The sequence below is a fragment of the Tachysurus vachellii genome, chromosome 12 (genome assembly GCF_030014155.1).
Source record: "Tachysurus vachellii isolate PV-2020 chromosome 12, HZAU_Pvac_v1, whole genome shotgun sequence".
Taxonomy (NCBI): Eukaryota; Metazoa; Chordata; class Actinopteri; order Siluriformes; family Bagridae; genus Tachysurus; species Tachysurus vachellii.
This window is the reverse complement of record NC_083471.1, coordinates 14,896,992-14,916,530: the sequence shown is the minus strand read 5'-3', so window position 1 is coordinate 14,916,530 and position 19,539 is coordinate 14,896,992. Positions and strand designations below refer to the sequence as shown.

The 19,539-nt window shown below is 39.3% G+C and overlaps 2 protein-coding genes across 3 annotated transcripts in view; one reads left to right on the top strand and one right to left on the bottom strand.

The window, feature by feature from the left end:
* Positions 1 to 3,712, bottom strand: part of kiaa0825 (KIAA0825 ortholog) — a 131,998-nt gene extending 128,286 nt beyond the window's left edge. The window contains exon 1 of the mRNA XM_060884382.1: positions 3,472 to 3,712. The gene's annotated coding sequence lies outside the window, so the exon portion shown is untranslated. The remainder of the gene's footprint in view (positions 1 to 3,471) is intronic.
* A 214-nt stretch (positions 3,713 to 3,926) lies between these two features.
* slf1 (SMC5-SMC6 complex localization factor 1) overlaps positions 3,927 to 19,539 on the top strand; it is a 35,206-nt gene continuing 19,593 nt past the window's right edge. Inside the window, exons 1-15 of one of the 2 annotated variants that reach the window (XM_060883568.1) lie at positions 3,927 to 4,372; positions 4,494 to 4,627; positions 5,782 to 5,860; positions 6,739 to 6,914; positions 7,023 to 7,078; positions 7,289 to 7,433; positions 7,889 to 8,074; positions 8,228 to 8,305; positions 8,703 to 8,849; positions 9,909 to 10,075; positions 10,413 to 10,547; positions 12,978 to 13,119; positions 13,310 to 13,457; positions 15,283 to 15,428; positions 15,904 to 16,016. In XM_060883568.1, coding sequence (XP_060739551.1) covers positions 4,517 to 4,627; positions 5,782 to 5,860; positions 6,739 to 6,914; positions 7,023 to 7,078; positions 7,289 to 7,433; positions 7,889 to 8,074; positions 8,228 to 8,305; positions 8,703 to 8,849; positions 9,909 to 10,075; positions 10,413 to 10,547; positions 12,978 to 13,119; positions 13,310 to 13,457; positions 15,283 to 15,428; positions 15,904 to 16,016 — 1,829 coding nt within the window. In that variant the 5' untranslated portion in view covers positions 3,927 to 4,372; positions 4,494 to 4,516. The remainder of the gene's footprint in view (positions 4,373 to 4,493; positions 4,628 to 5,781; positions 5,861 to 6,738; positions 6,915 to 7,022; positions 7,079 to 7,288; positions 7,434 to 7,888; positions 8,075 to 8,227; positions 8,306 to 8,702; positions 8,850 to 9,908; positions 10,076 to 10,412; positions 10,548 to 12,977; positions 13,120 to 13,309; positions 13,458 to 15,282; positions 15,429 to 15,903; positions 16,017 to 19,539) is intronic. The other variant, XM_060883569.1, reaches the window with a different exon arrangement.

Sequence of the window (19,539 nt, the reverse complement as noted above, 5' to 3'; positions counted from 1 at the left end):
GGCAGGAATCAAACCCACAACCCTGGATATCCATGTGTGGCAAATATGCTGGATTCAGAGATCCTTTATATTTAAATCTCATCAGAAAAGTAACCTTTTACATGTTTAAATTAAATAAGTTGTTGTTGTACTTTCGGCAGCTCTCTGTTCAGGGTCGCCACAGCGGATCGTCTGGTCCACACATTAGATTTGGTCAGGTTTACACCGGTTGGCCTTCCTGACACAACCCTCTTATTTTTGTCCAGGTTTGAAACCAGCACTAAGAGTTAACCCCTCTGCTGCTGCGTTAGTTCTGGATCTTTAAATATGTAGCTGCCATTAATCATGATTCACTTTTGCAAACCTTTGTGTTTACATTCAGGGAGAAAAAGTGCACTTATAACAGTGAATAGCTGCACTCCTAATTGCATTCACGCAATTGCGCTCTACATCAGTAGATGAATCCTACATCTACTGAAACAATGATGTCAGTGACTTAGCTTCTCTTCAGATGAAAACACTATTCACTGTAATCCATGGCTGCTTACGTACAGTGCTCTAAATGCTGATTGAACATGTCCTCGGATCTGCACAATGGCTTGTGCGATGCGATGATCTGATTCTCTTCCTACGAGACACAGCCGCCATAAATCAGTCTCTCCTGCTGGTTATCAACTGTTCGAAGACGGCTCAAGCCACAGTTCTCAATCTCTCTCAGTCAGGAACGAGTGCACTTCAATTTCCAGCTGGGCTCCATGCTAACAACGCACGTCGAAGACGGCGGAGAATCGACCGACGGCAAACTGGTGCTCTAGCGTACTTTAAATAAACAATCTATCAGCTCTCTGAGCACAACACGCTCCAGTATGCAAAGCAAAGCACAACTCGAGCGAGCGAGCGAGCGAGCGAGAGAGAGAGATGGGGGAGATAGTATCAAGGGCATCATCACAAGCCAAGTGAGTATAATAGAGAGTGTCAGTGTCAATTTGGCTTTGCTGCCACTGCTTTCCCCTTCATCTGGGCTGATTTTAATAATCCCTGTCAAACTCCAAACAGCCCGTGCTACATCCCTGACACTTCACTCTTTTTCTCTACACACAGACAGAAATCTCAACATTAATTTAGCTTGCACAAAGAGAGAGGCTGCCCAGCTGGACAAATATTATTTCCCTCACTTGACAGATTCGGCAGTTAAGCTTTCTGCTTTATTATTTTCCAAACTTCATCCCAGCCTCGAGACGTCTTTGCACGTCTGCTGGGAAGACAGAGCGGCTTCGGGATCTCGGAAGGGTTTCGTGGCCCGGCATTAGGAACTACAGTGTAATTACACTGGGACTGAGAGCGTGCCTGTGTGTTACGACGGGAGGCACATCATCGCCGCTGTGTGATCCACATGAGAGTTGTGGGAAAAGTGTCAGGTTCAGCCTGTCACCACATAGGGCCTAATTAGGCAGATGCTCCCTCCATCTTCTTTGTCTTGTTAGCTATTTCCAACTCAGACGCTGTAAAGTCCCAAAGAGAGAGAGAGAGAGAGAGAGAGAGAGAAAACCTGGATGGAGCTCTGTGTGTGTGTTTGTGTGTGTATGTGTGTGTGTGTGTTGGCTGTGGGCTGATGGATTCTCTGAGCGCTTAACAAGAAACTTGCATCCCTCTACCCCAAAGTCACAAACTGGAGAAGATGTAAAATATTTAGCAGCTGAGTGAAAGCACTGGCATTTTAAAAGCCCTGATGACATGTTTAGTTAAAACTGACCAGGTGAAACGACATGGATTTGAAGAAATATTAAATTAGACCTCTTATTCACATTTACTGTTTCTCTTTTTCTTCTTGTCATTATTAATTTTGTTGGCATTTTTTATTAGTTGCACTGCATAAATCACAGATACTTTAGGACTTTTCACACGTGAAGTAGTTCCTCTGGGTCAGTGTAAACTCCCGGTCAACACAATCCTGGGGTAACTTATTTGATCATTTCACACCGCTTATATTTTACCCAGAGTTAATAATTAATCCTGCATCACACTGTACATTCATAAACCCTTGATTAACTTTCTTATTTGCATATTTGCACAGTCAACATCCATGACTGGATAATTACAACGCATGATCATTTTAAATAACGGCTTGTTTCAACAGCATTCCCATCAAAAAATAAGTCGCTGTAAATCCTCCTTAGATGTTTAAAGTCTCCTGACACAAAAAAAACAACAGCAGAAGAATATAAAAGTGTAAATGAAATATAATCTTTTTAACTGCTGTTTGTGTGACTGTGTGTGTGTGTAAAGCTTGTTTCTGATTGGCTGTCTGTTGCTAAGCATCTAGCTGAAACATTTTAACACTACATTGATTCACACTGTACAGGTCGCACGTTATTGCTGATAGCCGTGCTTAAGAGCAGCGTTTCATAGCACCAGGTTAAAAGCCGTACTAAAGCTGCTTCTACATTACAAACGTGAAAGGTTACTGCAGGGATCAGAACGACGATAACCCAGTGTTAAGCAAAGTGTGAAAAGCCCTAAAAAGTGGTTTCTTTAAACTTTTTTCCCAGAATACATCTGAATTTCTGCAAATGTTTTTCATGATAAAATGATAAAATGTTCCTGCAGATGCTCTCCACCAGATCAAGCAGCCGTCATACACATGTTCATTCATTTGATCATTTGTCCATTTGTTTAGTCATTTATTCATTCGATCATTTGTTCATTCATTCATACAATCATTGATTCGCTCTTTCATTCTTTTATCTTTCATTCCTTCATTCGTCTTCTGTAACTGTGTTATGCTAGTCAGTATTGTGGTGGATGGAGAGCATACCCTAGCAACATTCAGTGTGAGGTGGACAAACATCCAGTCAGTCACACACACACACAGTCACACACACAGTCACACACACAGTCACACACACAGTCACACACACACACAGTGTACACACACAGCCCCCCCCCACACACACACACAGTCACACACATACACACAATCACACACACACACATACATACATACAGCCACACAGTTACACACCCACATGATTGCTGTGTTTATCTACAGGTCATATCTTATAATTTCAGACCTCAGACTAGGAAAAACAAACAAACAAAGAAAAAATAGAATTCAGATTCCCTCATGAACAGCAAACCATGCAGCACTTCTTAACTTGTAATGAGTTATAGTGTGTATACAAGTTTTCAAGTATTCTTTCAGGAATAAATGTTATTACGTCACTGTTGGACGCTGAATGGGCGGAGCTTAAAGTTTATTGATCTGAAAATTAGAAAAACGACTGATTTGTTGCTACCTTTAGTCTCTTAGCTTAAGCACAGTTTAAGCATCATTACTATGGAGGCCTACCTTATAGAATAGTCAGAGCTCATCCAGGAGGAGGTTTATAATCAGGTGGTGAATAAGTCCAAGCTACTGGGTAAGGATGATTGTGCCATACTGGTCATACTGGAACACATCTAAACTGAGTGAAGAGAAAACCGTGGACTTACAGGTTAAAGGGAAACTCGAGACTCCTCCATGTGAAGCTTCATTAGATTGTCTGCGTTTTGGGGGAAATGCTGAGAAATATAAACATTAGACGACTTTACGTGCTAAATTAGAGCACATTAAGCAAATCGCACGAAACCGACTTCAACATGTAAAACTGTAACAAAACAAACTCTACATCAAACTCTGTCTCTGCAGCGCCTCTTGTTTACAAACAGCTCCACAAAAGCGTCTCTGACAACCAGCAGGAAGTAACCATAGTAACTCCTTCCCAAAATGCTGTTTATAAAACTCATAGAGCACTATATAGTGCGCATAAGCCAATGCTTTACGCCCTTAGTAGTGCACTTAAAATAGTCCCTTCGACGCAGTTTGAAATGAAACCTACCTAAACTTCCGCTTTGTGGAACAATCCAAATCACAAACAAATGTAGGGGGAGGCTTCGGTTTAACATGTTCCTTATATGTGCTCGGGAAATACTTTATCGTGTCGATTGTATTTTTAATTTAACTGTTGTTTGGTGTATTTTACATTAGAAAAATAATAATAGTTTTTAAAGGAGACTGTGGTGTTTTTAGTAGTTATAAAATGACTCACCTTCCTCCTAATTGTACAATAAGGAGGTCCGTATCGCGGGTGTTTTCTCAAACATGCAAACGTTTATTTCTGAACGCTTCAGATATTTTTCCTTTTCTGAACATTAATATAATTTTTGATGAAGTAAACATTAGGAATATGTAATAGATACGTGTAGGAAATTCTCTGGATATGGCAGGAGCTTTGATTTGTGACTGACTCAGATTAGTTGTGTTTGTGCGGCAGTTTACACTGTCCGTGTTTGTTCAACTTTCGTTTAACTTTTGTTCCGTTTTTACAAAACAAACAAACAAACAAACAAACAGGTAAACACACACAGAAACGTCAGAACTTTGTTATGTCTGTTTTCAGAAATTATGTGCAGTAGTTTCACTTTAGTAGTTCGTTCTTGTTTAAAGTGAAAATGTTTTTCTTTATTCGTTTCAGTTTCAAGTCTGTGGAGATTCAAGATGTTGGGAAATGAGTTTGTATTTCAGATGTCGGGCCTGAAGGATCTCCAGCAGAAAACAGAGCTGCTGCAGGCCATCAGGCAGCTCCAGGGTCACTACATAGGAGGATCTGTAGGTGTTTACAAATGAGTTACACACTTAAACAATTACAACAGAACCTGGAAGACACGTAGAACATGAGTAAAAAAATTGTTTATTAGGTAAAGTTAATGAGTTGTCTGTTTTGGGCTGAAATGATTGGATGCACCTGCTTCAGTCTCTTCACAGACCTGACATGAGACAATGTCCTGGAGCTGGAGCTTTGTGTACATGGGTGTGAATCGTTTAATCAATATATTATATCAAACAAAAAAAAGACATTAATCCTACCAAATTTGGCTTTCGTCAGTGCCTCTGGGATTTCACAAACTCAAGCTGAACTAAACAAAACACTTCAGTGAATGTTACCCAGAAACACATCAAGGGCTACAGAGAGCTATTGTACATGACCGAGAACACAGCATAATAAGACAATCCTTATGCTTTCAACACACCCTGAATAAGTCACACCTACAAAAGCTTACTCATCTTTGATTGTTATATTCTAATGCACAGACTTGGCTCTGCGTGGCTCCTGCAAACGCTGTCATTCATTTTAAGTTATTGTATGATCCCAACCTGAGAATAAGTGTTGATGCTCATTTACAATGTAAGAATTAGGCTACAAGTTACAATAAGCAGCCTATGAGGCAATGAAACATTGCAATAAGGCTACACACTGCTGCCAAATATATACTTATATTAGCATTAAACAAACAGTTCATTCTGTGCAGCATGGCCAAATATAATCTACTCACCTCCAGCTTATGGACATGCTACAGGCTTCAAGCCACTGCAGAACAGTTCAGAGTATCCACTAGGGCCTGCTATTTAAGCAGTTGTTAATAAAGCATATGCCCATATACAAGTCAAATGAGTTTTATTTTTAGAGTGCAGATTGCCCATGAGTGTGTCTGGTTATAAATAAATTTGCAAAAAGGGTTTTTCTGAATTGATAATGTTCAAATCCAGTGTTAGTGTGAAATGGTCAACGGCTATAATTAGTTTGAATAAAAAGGTCTGTTATCGTTTTTGTTTTTTTTATACTGAGCACCATTTCTTTTTACAGGTTAAGATACTCTTAACTAAAGACTGTATTTGAACTAGAACTAGTGTATTAAAGTGACTGTAAGGTTGTTAGTTGAATGCTTTGTTTAGTTTTGTAAGTTAAATCTGTTGTGTTGCAGGCTTATAAAGAGGCAATGACGCATCTCATCACTGCTAAGCCAATAGCGAGCGAGAAGTTCCTTGCAGCATGCGCTGCAGGTTAGTGATGAGGATTTTGGGGATTCTAAACTTAATAATGGTGTTGAAAAATGCTTGCATAGGTAGAATTTGGTAGAATGGTTTTAAAGGAGTAATCAGGTGTTTAGAAACAAATCTCCTCTACTCACACTCAATATGGTGCCAATATGTTGTAACTGCACATACCATAGACACAAATTTCTACACATTTCCTGGTACTGAGAACAGAACTGGAACCTGCTCAACCCTCAGTTACTCAGTTGTATAAAAAATGAGATAATGTAAGTCACACTGGATGAAATGTAAATGAAATTAGTTAGGCAGCTTTACATCCAGGGTTGGGGTTTGAGTTTGCACATTCATCCTGTGTTTCAGGGGTTTCCTCCAGGTACCCTGGTTTTCTCCTGAGTCCAAAGACATGCACTGTAAGCTGATTGGCATCTCTAATTTGTCCATACTGTGTGAATAGGTGTGTGAGATTGTGGATCTGGTGTGATCTGGTTGAGCCTAGAGTCAAATGGGATACAGAAAATGGATGGATGTTTGCACTGGAGACTTCTTTCAGTAATATTAAATAAAAACGTCCACATAGAAACCATCATCATATCAACAAGAACACAGATTGGTTTTCATTGGAGTTCATGGGAAGGTTGTAACAATATTAAATTAGAGTGAATACATTAATAGAATTAATTGTGGTCATTTTTTTTATACAGTCACATGTTCATAAGCTTGGAATAAACAGGTTTTCAGTTCAGTTTCAGTTCAGTTTAGTTCTTTTCTCTGTGAAACATCTGGAAATTCTAGCCACTGGTGACAGAGTTTTAAAATGCTGGAGTGTTTTTTTAATCCTGCTTCCATGTAATAATTCACTAATCTGTTCATGCTCTATGTTTTAGGGAAATGGATAGTGACTCCTCAGTTTGTTCTGGACAGTGTAAAAAACAAGGCATGGCTACCTGAAGCCTCATACGAGTTAAACCTCACAGCTAACGTTAAGGCCCCTCTGACTGAAAACCCTCTTCACAAATGGAGGGAGAAAGTTGCCCAAGGCATCACGGCTGGTGCTTTTCAGGTCAGGAGTGCAGCGTTGCATAATTTACCAACTGGATGAAAAGCAACCTACATACAATTATTTAAAGTAAAGTCTTAAAATGTCATGTCGCTCTTTTTTCCTGAATAGGATTGGGTTGTTTATCTTGAGATTGAAGACAATGCTAGAAGAGCCATGTTTCAAAGGTGAGGACCTATAAAAACTGAAAAACCAATGTTTGTACAATGTAAAAAAAACAGCATCAGAATAACTGCATTCTGCATTTAGCTGCATTCACGTGTGTTCACTGCAGTGTCTGTCTCTCTGACTGTCTCTCTCTCTCTCTCTCTCTCTCTCTCTCTCTCTCTCTCTCTCTCTCTCTCTCTCTCTCTCTCTCTTTCTCTCTCCTTCTGCAGAATACTGAAAGCGGGGAAGGCTCGGCTCTGCACTGATAAGTCGGCCACACAAACTATTACACACGTGCTAACCAAAGACAAAACCTCTTTGAAGCTTGCTGCACCTTATTTTAACATCAGCTACATAGCAGAACATCTCTTTGGGGTAAATTATGCTTTTCAGAATTCTTAAATCTGATTGGTCAGATGTTGTGACTCTGTGTAATTTAAATCTCAGGTTGTACTGAACACCAACAACACTAATAATAATACCACCACCACCAATAATAATAATAATGTGTAATTGTTTGACTAATTGCTGTGAAATTATAAGGAAATAATCAATGATGGATCGGTGTGAGTTTGAAACCTTTCCAGTTTCAAAATATTGGCAAATTGCTGTGGTACAATAAGAGAGATTAAATACTGAACATCATGTGATGTTTTATTCCTCCAGCAAAATTGCTGCCATTAATAAATAAATCTGTGTACACGCATTAGAATGATACTGATAGGCAGTTTGTTCAGTCATAAATAGAATATCAGTCGTTTGAAGCTGTGTTGCATCATCCCCAGATGTGATGACCTGTTTGTAAGCTCTGTGTTCTTGTTCTGTTCCAGGCGGTGTGCTCGAGTTTGAACTGGTCCATTAATTTGAACAAACTGAGCCAGCAGGCAAGTTGTGTTTGCTTGGAGGTCATGGAGTGCGCTCCTGTAACAGTGGAGGATGAACCAATGGACGTTACAGATGATTCTTTTCTGTTAAAGCTAGAGGAAACACTTAAAGACTACATCACCAGAATGGAGGTGAACGCAGGCTTTTACTGAACCAGACATCTATTGAAGTAGTTTAATCATACTTACATCTAATTACATCCATTCTCAACCTCAACTTAAAGCACAAAAGGTAATGAGAATCCTTCCATTAATGCATGACCTTACGATCACCTCTCGTTACAGGTGCGGAAAAGAAAGCTGATGAACGTCCCTGGGTTTTATAGCTACTACACTCCCGTCTCTCCCAAAGTAGACAAGAAGGTGAAAACATTTCCCAGAATCATATTAATCCGTGTGTCTCACTGTGAGGCAAAATGAACATTTGGCTCATCGACTGGCTCAGGTCATTCAATTTCCTTTGTGTCACCTGTAGCACTATTAGTCCCTTCCTTTTTTGTGAAGGATACATTATATCTAAGCCATCTGATTTTAAATAAGGTGCTTTGATTGGTGGCATTGTGATTGGCATGTCCATTACAGAAACACTGGTGTCCTTATTCCCTGCTTCCTGGACACTGTGGGTTTTTCTGCACTGCTTTAACCTGTGTGACTGACAGAGTCATGCTGACCCCGCTGTTCTCTGTCCCCTCTCATTTCCTCTCCCTCACTCTCTCTCTCTCTCTCTCTCTCTCTCTCTCTCGTTCGTTGTTCTGTGCAGGACAGAAAGGTAGATTTCAGTATTGTTCAGAGCCTGGTGGAGTGCAGCCTCCTTGCCCAGGCCCTGGAAGAGGTGCAAGGTTGTCTGCACCCTGGCGTAGTTCCTCCACTCTCAGTGATCCACGTGTTCATGCAACACGCACTCCATGTACGTACACACACCCCAGCTCCACAACCAGGATGTAGCATCATGTAAAAGGAAATCTCTCAGGTGCCAGTAAACAATAAGATAGCGATGAGAATCTGTATGGATCGTGATTTCATTTCATTTCACTTCAAGGTGCAACAGTGTGATTTCTAAAATAAAACGTACACATCTTAAGACGTTTAAGGTTCTTGTTCTGTCACCTGCATAATATTTGCATAGGCAAATACTCCACATTCAAATGTCCAATGTCTCATGTTCTACTTTCCATCACTTAGCATTAGTCAGTCTAGGATTTTGAAAAAGGAAAAGGACGATAAAGAGAGAGAGAATATTACATTGACATCCACTTTATTAGGAACATCTGCAGATTTTCGCAGATTTCTAATCAGCCAATCATGTATCAGCAGCTCAAGGCATAACATCATACAGATACAAGTCAAGAGCTACAGATAATGTTCCTGTTAAACATCAGAATAAAGAAAAAGTGTCATCTCTTTCTCTTTAAATGTGGCATGGATATTGGTACCAGATAAGCTTGTTTGAGTATTTTAGAAACTGATGATCTCCTGGGATTTTCACACACGGCAGTCTCTAGAGTAGTGCAAAAAACGAAATAACATTGCACGAGAGACAGTTCTGTGGGTGGAAACACATTGTTGATGATAGAGTTCAGAGGAAAATTTGAAAAGCATCTCAGCATTCACAAAACCTCTAACAAAACAGGCTGCAACAGCAGAAGACCACATCAGGTTCCACTCCTGTCAGAATCTAAAAAGGTCATCTGGCCTTGTTCAGTTGTCCCTATTAAAGTGGACGACCACTTTACAGCCAACCAGTCATGAAGACAATCAATTTTGTCCCGGTTGACTTCAGTGTGTTGTTTAGGCTTATCTCCTGTGCAGTATTTTCTGTCAAAGTCTCCATGCATGTAAAGGATTCCTTGTTTTAAATACTGTTCAATTCACAAACTGTATTCAATTACTGTACTGAATTAAATTCAAACTGTATAAACACATCTAACTCTTAACACAGTGCATGTACAAACCTGTTTCCCCTCAGGGTGAAGCAGAGCCCTACTTTCTCAGCATGTTCAGCATTGTTCTGAACGACATACTGTGTAATAAGACGACATGGCGCGATACTGCAAGTGCCAAGTACTTCTCGAACATCCTGCAGTGTCCGCAGTGTGAGATGGGAGTGTGGCCTTTCCTGCAGACGTCCGTGAGGTACAGTATCCCAAAAAAATCTAACATCTATAATCAGACACGTGAGCATTACCATCAGGGTGGATGTTGGGTAACAGCAGGGCTGCACTTTTAATGATGCTTTAATTGTTATTGACTCTGGTGCATTGAATATGAGCACTCCATTTATATGATTTAACCACCTCTTTAATTGCATATTCTGACAGCATAATTAATTATTTCTTTCTTTATGTTTATTAAGTCTAATTGTCCTGATTAGCACTTATTGTAACTGAAAGGTAAGTAAACAGATCTCCGAAGGAGTTTATCTTCTGTTTGCTTCCTCATGACCAGCTCCTTTATAACTTATTTTTTTAAGGTTCTGCTTGGGGAGCACAGCGACCTGTCACTCATTGCCTAGCCCCGCCTCTGTGGAGCTTCTCCGTTTCCATGGCAACCTGCAAGCTTTCATCCTCAGGCTGTTTCAGTTGGAGCTACATGCCATGGACTCAGAGTAAGAGGCTCAAACTTTTCAGTCAATTCAAAGGATATGGAATCAGTCAGCTGATCATTTTAAATGTATTATATTATAGTATAATCAAAAAATATACATATATTAGAAGTAATAATCGTAATATTTTGAGCATACTGTGATGTGATGTTAAAATATGTTGGACAAACATTCCACTTTCCTCAAACCAACTTTTTAAAATGTCTGATAAGGTCATTCAGAAATCGTTGCTGTCGGGCGGAAACCTCGTCAATTTCATATTTTTTCACATATCGATGCTACTGGTCAGTCCCCACGTGGGTCTGTTATTTTTACAAGTTATTAACCAATCTAAAGTCTTGAAAATAGCTTGAACGCAAATCTCTTAACTCCATTGGACACTTCAACTGTCTGAGAAATCTCGTAACTCCACCTCTTCTTCACTCCGCGGGAGAGCTGCGCGGCATATTTCTCCTCAAGATTGAGAGTCGCAACAAATCAACACGTCTTAAAGTGATATCTAAAGTGATTTTCGTGGGGTTCAAAGAAAAAAAAATCTTGACCCCCGCTAGTTCTGTTGCTCGTCTGAGGACAGGAATTTAGCGCAAGACAATCCACTGCAACGCGGACTAAACCCTGTGCATTGCAGATAAGATAGGATTGTATCTTACAATGTCAAGGCAAACCGTTATGTTCAACCGTCATGCTCATCACTTTAAGCAAGCTGGATGGCTTTTTGCCTCGTTATTATACGTAAACATGCCGTATAACGTAGTGAAACGATAATTTGAACTTTATTAATTTTATTTTTTGGGTGAACTATCCCTTTAACTATGATTTTATCGATGTTTATCTGTGTTATTGATGTATTTTAAATATCTATTATTGCTTATTATACATGTTCATTGACGTTTTAAAATGTTTTTTTATAATATAATATTTGAATTAAATTGAATGTTTTGGATACCACTATTAAATTATTGTTTTTATTATTATTTTAATGACTTTAAGTCAGCCTACTTATAGACAATGCCTCTCTTGGCACTGTGCATGTAAAACACTGTTTTTTGGACACTAACAAGTGAAAGTAGTTAGGTTAGATACATTTGAGTAGGTCTGTTTTGTTAAAAATTGATAGCTGTAATGCTTCTGTGCAGAAAGAAACCCGTGAGCCACGAAGGTAAGTTTGCGAGCAGATTAGACTAATTTCCACCTATTAGACAGCCTAATCAGCTTATCGTGTTTTGTATTGCATCACTTATGGCAGACTTTATTGAACACTGCTGGCAGCAGCGACGTCTGTGTCCGTACAATTCTTATCAATGACAGCATAATCTCGTATCTCCCTGCTCACAAGTCATAAAGCTTGTATCTCCGATAAAACGTGACTTTGGGAAAATGATATGTTAATGTTGGTACACAACAGTATATGATAGCAATATAAGGTATAATAACTTTAACTATACAATGTTTAATAACTCAAAAAAATACGGCGTTTTTTTAATTTCCTGAAAAATAATGGTTTTGGAGATACGAGGATTCCGCCTGACAGCGACGAAATGTTTGTTCCTCATCTTTGTCCACTCTCTTTGCATTTGTCATTTTAAAAACAAACAAATAAAATAATAATAATTAAAAAAAAAGCATTAGCACTCAAGCAACACAAACTTGTGTGACCAGATAAAAAGTGAGATTTCATTGCGTCTGTGTTGCTTTGTGTAGCTCATTACAGCAGCCTGCATGGCGAGTAATGCTGCTACGGTTTTGTGCACACTCCTAACATGACCTTCTGATATTTACCCTTAACTTGGGAAGCTATGCTAACTTTAAAGCTTTTGTGAGAAATGATTAGCAGACTTTCTCTACTCCAAAAATGGGCGTTTATGACTAGTTGTTAGTAAGTTGTTAGTAACTAGCTAGCATAACCAATATTTGCTTAGATGCTACTTATAGGAAATCATTTAGAAAATTTAATTGGATTAAATTTGCTGTAGTTTTATATCACTGAGTAAACACTGACTAAAGCCTTCAGTGACCAAATAAAATAACCTAATAAAACGATTTATTGTGAAATAATAATTCAATTATGTTGAAACTATAGCTACTTCGTGTTGACTGAGCAGATCTGTTACAAGGGGCAGAGCTCATTCCTGCACTTGTGCAATGTAAATAGATAATAATAAAGAAACAAGTGATACCTGTTGCTGGGCAATATTCCAGCTCAGTTTCCCTACAGCGTAAACTGAGATTATACTGTTGGAATAAACACAGAAACACATTGCATGCTGTGCTTATAACATATGTCTCAATGTGGGCGAATTACATTTTCATTAATGATTTGTTCCCATAAAAAAGTAGGTAGATGAATCCTGTAAACATAGAAAAACATTTAGAGTTTATCTTGTGGTATGACGGAGGTTGTGAGTTGATGTTGTGCTGTGGTGTGTGTTGTAGGCGGGCAGCGGACTCACGGGGCTCCGTGCTCTACAGCATGTTCTGGAACGTGTGGGAGAAGATGACGCTGAGCACCAAAGCCCTCCAGCAGCTGGCTGAATTGCTGGTGGAAACCACACTCTGGGCTCTTCACTCCTCTGAGGTATTAAATCATGCTTATTACTCCTGCTTCTCTCTCGTGATTGTTGTTAATGATGGTAGTTTGTGAATACATGTAAATAGCTCTTCTGCTGTTTTGCATGCATGCGCATATTTACCAAACTGAATCTAAATGGTGTCATTTTTTAGTCAGTATTGACTGCTTGGTGTTGTGTTGTGTGTCGCTGTATTAGAAGTGGAAGCTGCGAGTGTTGGGCACACTGCAGGAGATTCTGGCTGTGGTGGTAGAGTACTGGGCTCAGGAGCACGCTCGGCTCAACAGCCGGATAGTACAGAAAGGCTTTCAGGACCTTGCAGAGTACATGGCTATCCTGTGCCAAGGTAACAAAAATTATTTCAATTGCAGGGCCAGGCCGGCATTAAGAGCATTTTTATACTGGCTCAGTGTCTTCAAATCCACCGTATAACGAATAACAGTGCTCAAATTAAATCCATGTTGTAAAAATACATTCAATTATGTGCTCTACTTTTATAGATCATGAGGCACCTATGCAAGTTATGTATTTTGTCATACAAATAAAGCTGAATTAAACTTATATAAAGATCAGCACTGTGGCAAGGCATCTGATCGAGCTAGGCTATATGCCAGCTTCCTTCTATAATTGGTGCAAGTCACCACATAAGGAATATAGAACTTCATAGAAAATAATACAACCCTTGTTTTTTTTAGAGCAACACATCTTACTTGTTATCCATATACAGTTACATTACCTCAACTGGATTTTTGCAGCTCATATATAAAGTTCTGCCAGGACGACATATTTTAGTAGGTCATCTTAGAAGTGATGATCACTCTGATTCCCTCCACAAAAAGCCATAGAGATTTTTCTTTTGGATTGTTGCAGAATATAAAGCAACAAAAGTTTATGATCCTTGCATGTTTTGTTCAAGATAATCTTCACCAATGAACACATCATTTATGAATTTTAAAGCCTATATACAATCAGCAAAAGAATAATGCTAAAGTTCTGACAACTCTTAAGGTTAAGGATCCACTTTGCTCTTCGTGTGCAGAAATCTAAATTTGTGCGATCTATCATCGCAGCAAGACTGCAGTAGATGAGATTTCCTGTTCACGTGGTGATGTTCAACGTCCCAGACAACCTCGGTAGTCCTGTTTAGCCAATAGTTAGCAGCCGCATTTTCTCAATAAAAGCTTAAAAAAAACACAAGCTGGGGTTTACTGATGTATTTTATGTTGTAGAATAAACGTGAAAATATCTTGAGCTTGTGTTAACCACAAACTTTATTTCAGGCATTTAACCAAAAACCCATTACAAAAAAACCCAATGACTTTAGAGTGATGGAAGCAGAAGTGCTAAAATGCTGACTTATTTCCAGCTTTTAGGACTCGTTCCTGCAGCACTTTATGGCATATATGCACTCAAATTGCTCATAATTGCCCACATCTGCACAGCACTAAAATTGCACACCTCTGCACTACTCCTAATTGTTCTACACTATTCATATCATCATCTTTCTATCATTCATTCTCTGTCTACATTCTTTTTTTATGATGTTTTCAAATTTTCTATATATTTCCCCCGTTTCGAGTTAAATTGTTTTTAGTCTAAATCTCTTTTAAGTCTATTTTTATTCTGTATGAGCTTTTTTTTATGACGGACAGAAGAAAAAAGTGTTGGGCTGCATGTCGTAATGAGATTGATTTGCGTAATTGACCAACAACATTTGAATTTAAAGTTGAACGTTTAATTCCATGGATTATTTGTGAAACAGATTCCTATTAAACCAATCGTTCTGTAACAGCTTCTGTGTTTTCTCTCTCTTGATGTCACTGAAGACTCACATGGGGATGAGTTTATAGCTGAACCTCTGACTGGTCCAAAGCAATGAAAATGGAGACTCTTTCTTTAAGTGTTAAACATTTTCTTAGAGAAACTTTCATCATATCAGCAATATGGGTTTAATTTTATGTATGAATGTTGTTATTTTAGAAATGATAATATTTACAGCCTGTGAATACATGCGAGTTTGTCTAAACTTTAAACTCCATGAGTGTTGATAATGCTCTTAAAGCCAGCCTATTGATTTTAATGTTGTCTTAATCGTTGTATTTTTCAGCGTTTTTCAAAATGTCGTCTTATTAACAGCTGCACTTACTCTCTCACTTTCGATCACCTCTCAGACCTCCATCCAGACACTCTGAGGGAGCTGGTTCCTGCCCTCCCGTCTCACCGGCTCAGGATGCTCACTGCTGATGCAATCTACAGAAACATCTGCACTAGGAACGGCCTGCTCATCCGCTCCGAGCCGCTCTCCCTCCACAAGATAGTAAGACAATGCTTTTTAGATTATTTAGGTCCTGCTCTGTTATTGCTCTGTATTCTCTCTATTACTCAGAAAATTTACATTACATTTATATTACTTGCATCAGTGTTTTCCCCCCTCACATCACAGTAAATCACAAACACTATTTTATGTAGAAAAGATTGGAATTATTACATGTAATGCTCTGGTTTATTAGGGAAATAAGTTCCAGTTATCAACATTTAGACCCAATAAGACTAAGATTTCTAGCTGTGGTACTGTCAGAACTGCTGTTACAGCAAATCACTCAAGTCACAATAAAAAGGATTTAGCAGTGATGTGAGATATCCTGTATAACTTGTATAACTTGTCCTTTTGAAAATGGATGTAGGCTACAATTACATTACAGTATTATCTTTAAACTGTAAGTTATATGTAATGTCCAAAGATACAGAAGTAGAATGAGAGAGATTAAAGTGCAGTGTTTGTGTGTTTGCAGGTTTTCTCTTACCTTAAGGCCCTGGGGCAGTTGTGTGGGTGCAAACCAAGGCATCCGCCCAAGCATCAGGCTGAGAAGACTGTCACACCCAGCTCAGACAGCCAAGGTACACGGTGAGTCTCCACACACAGACACAGACAGACACACACACACACACACACACACACACACACACACACACATTCAGTTGTGCTCAAAAGTTTACATACCATGAAAGAAATTGTTAATCATTGTTATTTATTTGGAAAATATGACTGATAGAGCAAAATATTTTTTTCTTATCTAAGGATAGTGGTCATGTGAAGTCATTAATTATCACATAGTTGTTTGACTTTTTAAAACCTAATAGTGACTGAAATCACTTAAATTACCCTGATTAAAAGTTTACATATCCTTGAATGTTTGGCCACATTATAAACACACAGGTTGAGAAACAAAGGTTTAAATGGCTGTGAAAGGAAAGTTTCCACACCTGTGACTCATTGTAATTGTAATTAGTGTCTGTGTGTAAATAATCCGTGAGTTTCTCAGCTCATGAGGTGATGCACTGACTTGGTTGGATACTGCACCATGGGGAAGACAAAAGAACTGACAATGGGCCTGTGTAATAATGTAGTTGAACATTATAAAGCAGGAAAAGGATATTAAAATATCTCAACACTTAAAAATGCTAGTCAGTGTTGTTCAAACTCTGATAAAGAGGTGGAAAATAAGAGGTTCAGAAATATTTCACCCGCTACTGCCAGAAGAATTGTCCGGGATGCAAAGAGAAAAACCAAAAACAAATTTGAGAGAAATAAGTGTGTCTGTGTGTGTTGTGTGTCTGTGTGCGTGTGTGAGTATATGTGTGTGTGTTGTGTCTGTCTGTGTGTGTGTCTGTCTGTGTGTGTGTCTGTCTGTGTGTGTGTCTGTCTGTGTGTGTGTCTGTCTGTGTGTGTGTCTGTCTGTGTGTGTGTCTGTCTGTGTGTGTAGCTGTCTGTGTGTGTAGCTGTCTGTGTGTGTAGCTGTCTGTGTGTGTAGCTGTCTGTGTGTGTAGCTGTCTGTGTGAGTTTGTCTGTGTGAGTGTGTCCATGAGTGTCTGTGTGTGTGTGTGTGTCTTTGTGTGTGAGTGTGTGTGTCTTTGTGTGTGAGTGTGTGTGTCTGTGTGTGAGTGTGTGTGTCTGTGTGTGAGTGCGTCTGTCTGTCTGTCTGTCTGTGAGTGTGTGTGTGTGTGTGTGTCTGTGTGTGTGTGTGTCTGTGAGTGTGTGTGGCTGTGAGTGTGTGTCTGTGAGTGTGTGTGTCTGTGTGTGTGTCTGTGTGTGTGTCTGTGTGTGTGTGTGTGTGTGTGTGTGTGTCTCTGGGTGAGAGTGTCTTTGTGTGTGTCTGGTTCTGTCTGTATGTCTGGGTCTGTCTGTGTGTGTGTGTGTGTGTGTGTGTGTGTGAGAGAGAGAGTGTGTCTGTGTGTGTTTCTTTACTTTGCTTAGCTGATCATGTTTTCCATAGCATAAATACTCAGTAAGACACCATCTTTCCTGGTAATCTGTTAACTCACACAGAAGCCAATAATTTCCCAGGGATTCTGGCTGGATGTCATTCCAATCACTTGCTTTTGTCCAGGAATTTGTCTGTGGGATCCCCATGCAAAATGATCTGATTATATGGATTACAGACGTCTTACTAGCTGTGCTTAAGGATCAGTAATTTGAAGAACCTGTATATATTTCTACCAGGCTGAAATCTAAACCATTTTTAACACAAAGGTTAAAAATTGGAACCGTGCAAAGTTTTAAAACTTGTACTTCTGATGAGTATATGCAGTATTTTATCAGCTGTAGTTAAATCCTTAAGTGCTTATACACAGAGCAAAGTTATGTGCACGCTGACCTATATGTTTTTCTTGGTTTATTATGTAGCGGCAATATATATCTTTTTAATGGTTTGGTGGAAATGCCAGTTACATAGTTGTACTTGCAATATTTCAAATTGTCATCAATAATCTTCAAACCCGTGCGTTTCCTGCTTCTAAAGGCCGCCATGAAAGTAATTTGAGTTGGTGTACAAGAGAAACAATGTGGAGGGTTTTGAATTAAATTCCTCCAACATACACTGGCTCTGACTCCGAGCACAAGTGGCACTCGCAGCGTTTGTTAGTCAAATCCAATCTCTAGTATTGAGATTCTGCCCTCAGTAATGCCATCGTGGTTCTCCTCATGTCTGTCATCAAATAATTTTACCCTTAATTATGTTTAGATAATTCGCCCTCATTGTTCCTCAGTTTTTTTTCAGTCTTCTATGTACCTTTATTACTGTATAATACTAATGATAAAACCTAACACAGGCACTATTAGCACGACTCACATACATCTCAGGCCCAGCAAAGGCAGACTGAAAGTGGTGTGTGTGAGAGCGAGCGAGAGAGAGAGAGCACGAGAGAGAGAGCGAGAGGTGGCTGTAATGGAGCCATTGTCCCTCATCATGGGATATTAGTCAGGGTTAAAATGGCTAATGGAGAGAGATGGGCTCCTCACGTTCTGATCAGGGCTCGGCATGTGAATAAGAATCACGCTGTTATGTGTGAACAAAACGCAGAAACACACAGGCCAGTAAACTAGTATTTTTTGATGCAGTGTGATGGAGGAGAACTAGCTAATAGGTGGAAATTGGCAACTATATTGCAAGAAAATGTGGTTAAAAAGAAAAAGAATCCTCCTACTGTAGGTGGTTACTCAGTCAACAGGAAGTGGGTGCACGTTTGTCCTGCCGTACCGAGTGCACCCTGCTGTGCGCATCCTGTGCGTTTGTGCTTTATTAATAGTGTTAAATAAAAGTAACAAGATACTGGTGTTTTACTTTTTATCATAAACTGTCTCTGATTCATTGTTGTCTTTGTTTATTTACCCTCAGTACTTTTTTCTGTCACTAATATGGTGGGATCTTGATTGTCATTGGTCAGTCAGAGAAAACAATGTAAACATCAGCCTTCCTTTGCACCTTTAATAAAGAGTAATTCAGAGTTGATTCCCAAAAGACTTTACAGTTCTACTGTACAGAGCGTCTTTCAGAATTATTGCCACCGTTCATAATTAATCATTATTCAAACTTTCCACTGAAACAAAATGAATAATTCCCTCCAGAACCCTACTTGCCTCTGCCTAGCAGTTACAACAGAGCTTTTCACAAGATAACGAGATAAATGTACTTCCAACTCAAAGAGAAACACATAATCAGTGTTTTGCAACGATAATCTACAAGTTTATCTTTTACACTGGCAGTTTGGTGTGAAACAAAGCATGTTTTTCATAAAACATTGATAATGTGAAAGCTGTCATGTGGACCAGGAAGCCACAAGGGAGGTGGTGAGAGTTCAGTTGCTGGAACTGTGCCGTGATTTCTGTGAATCTAAACACAGCTCGTACTCTGGTCTGCACTCGTTCAGGATTTACGGTAACCTGCGTGTGTGTTTTAGCCGATGACATCATAAGTTTCCAACCCACACGTGTAGCATGAGAGACAGAGGAACCTTGTGGGACACAGAAGTGGTGAGGAGCCTTACTGCATATAATAGCTCCAAAATAATTAACATTGTTAACAGAGTTCAATAGAATCAAGTGAGTCAGGAACCAGACCAGTGCTGGTGGGGCACTGGGAACAATCACA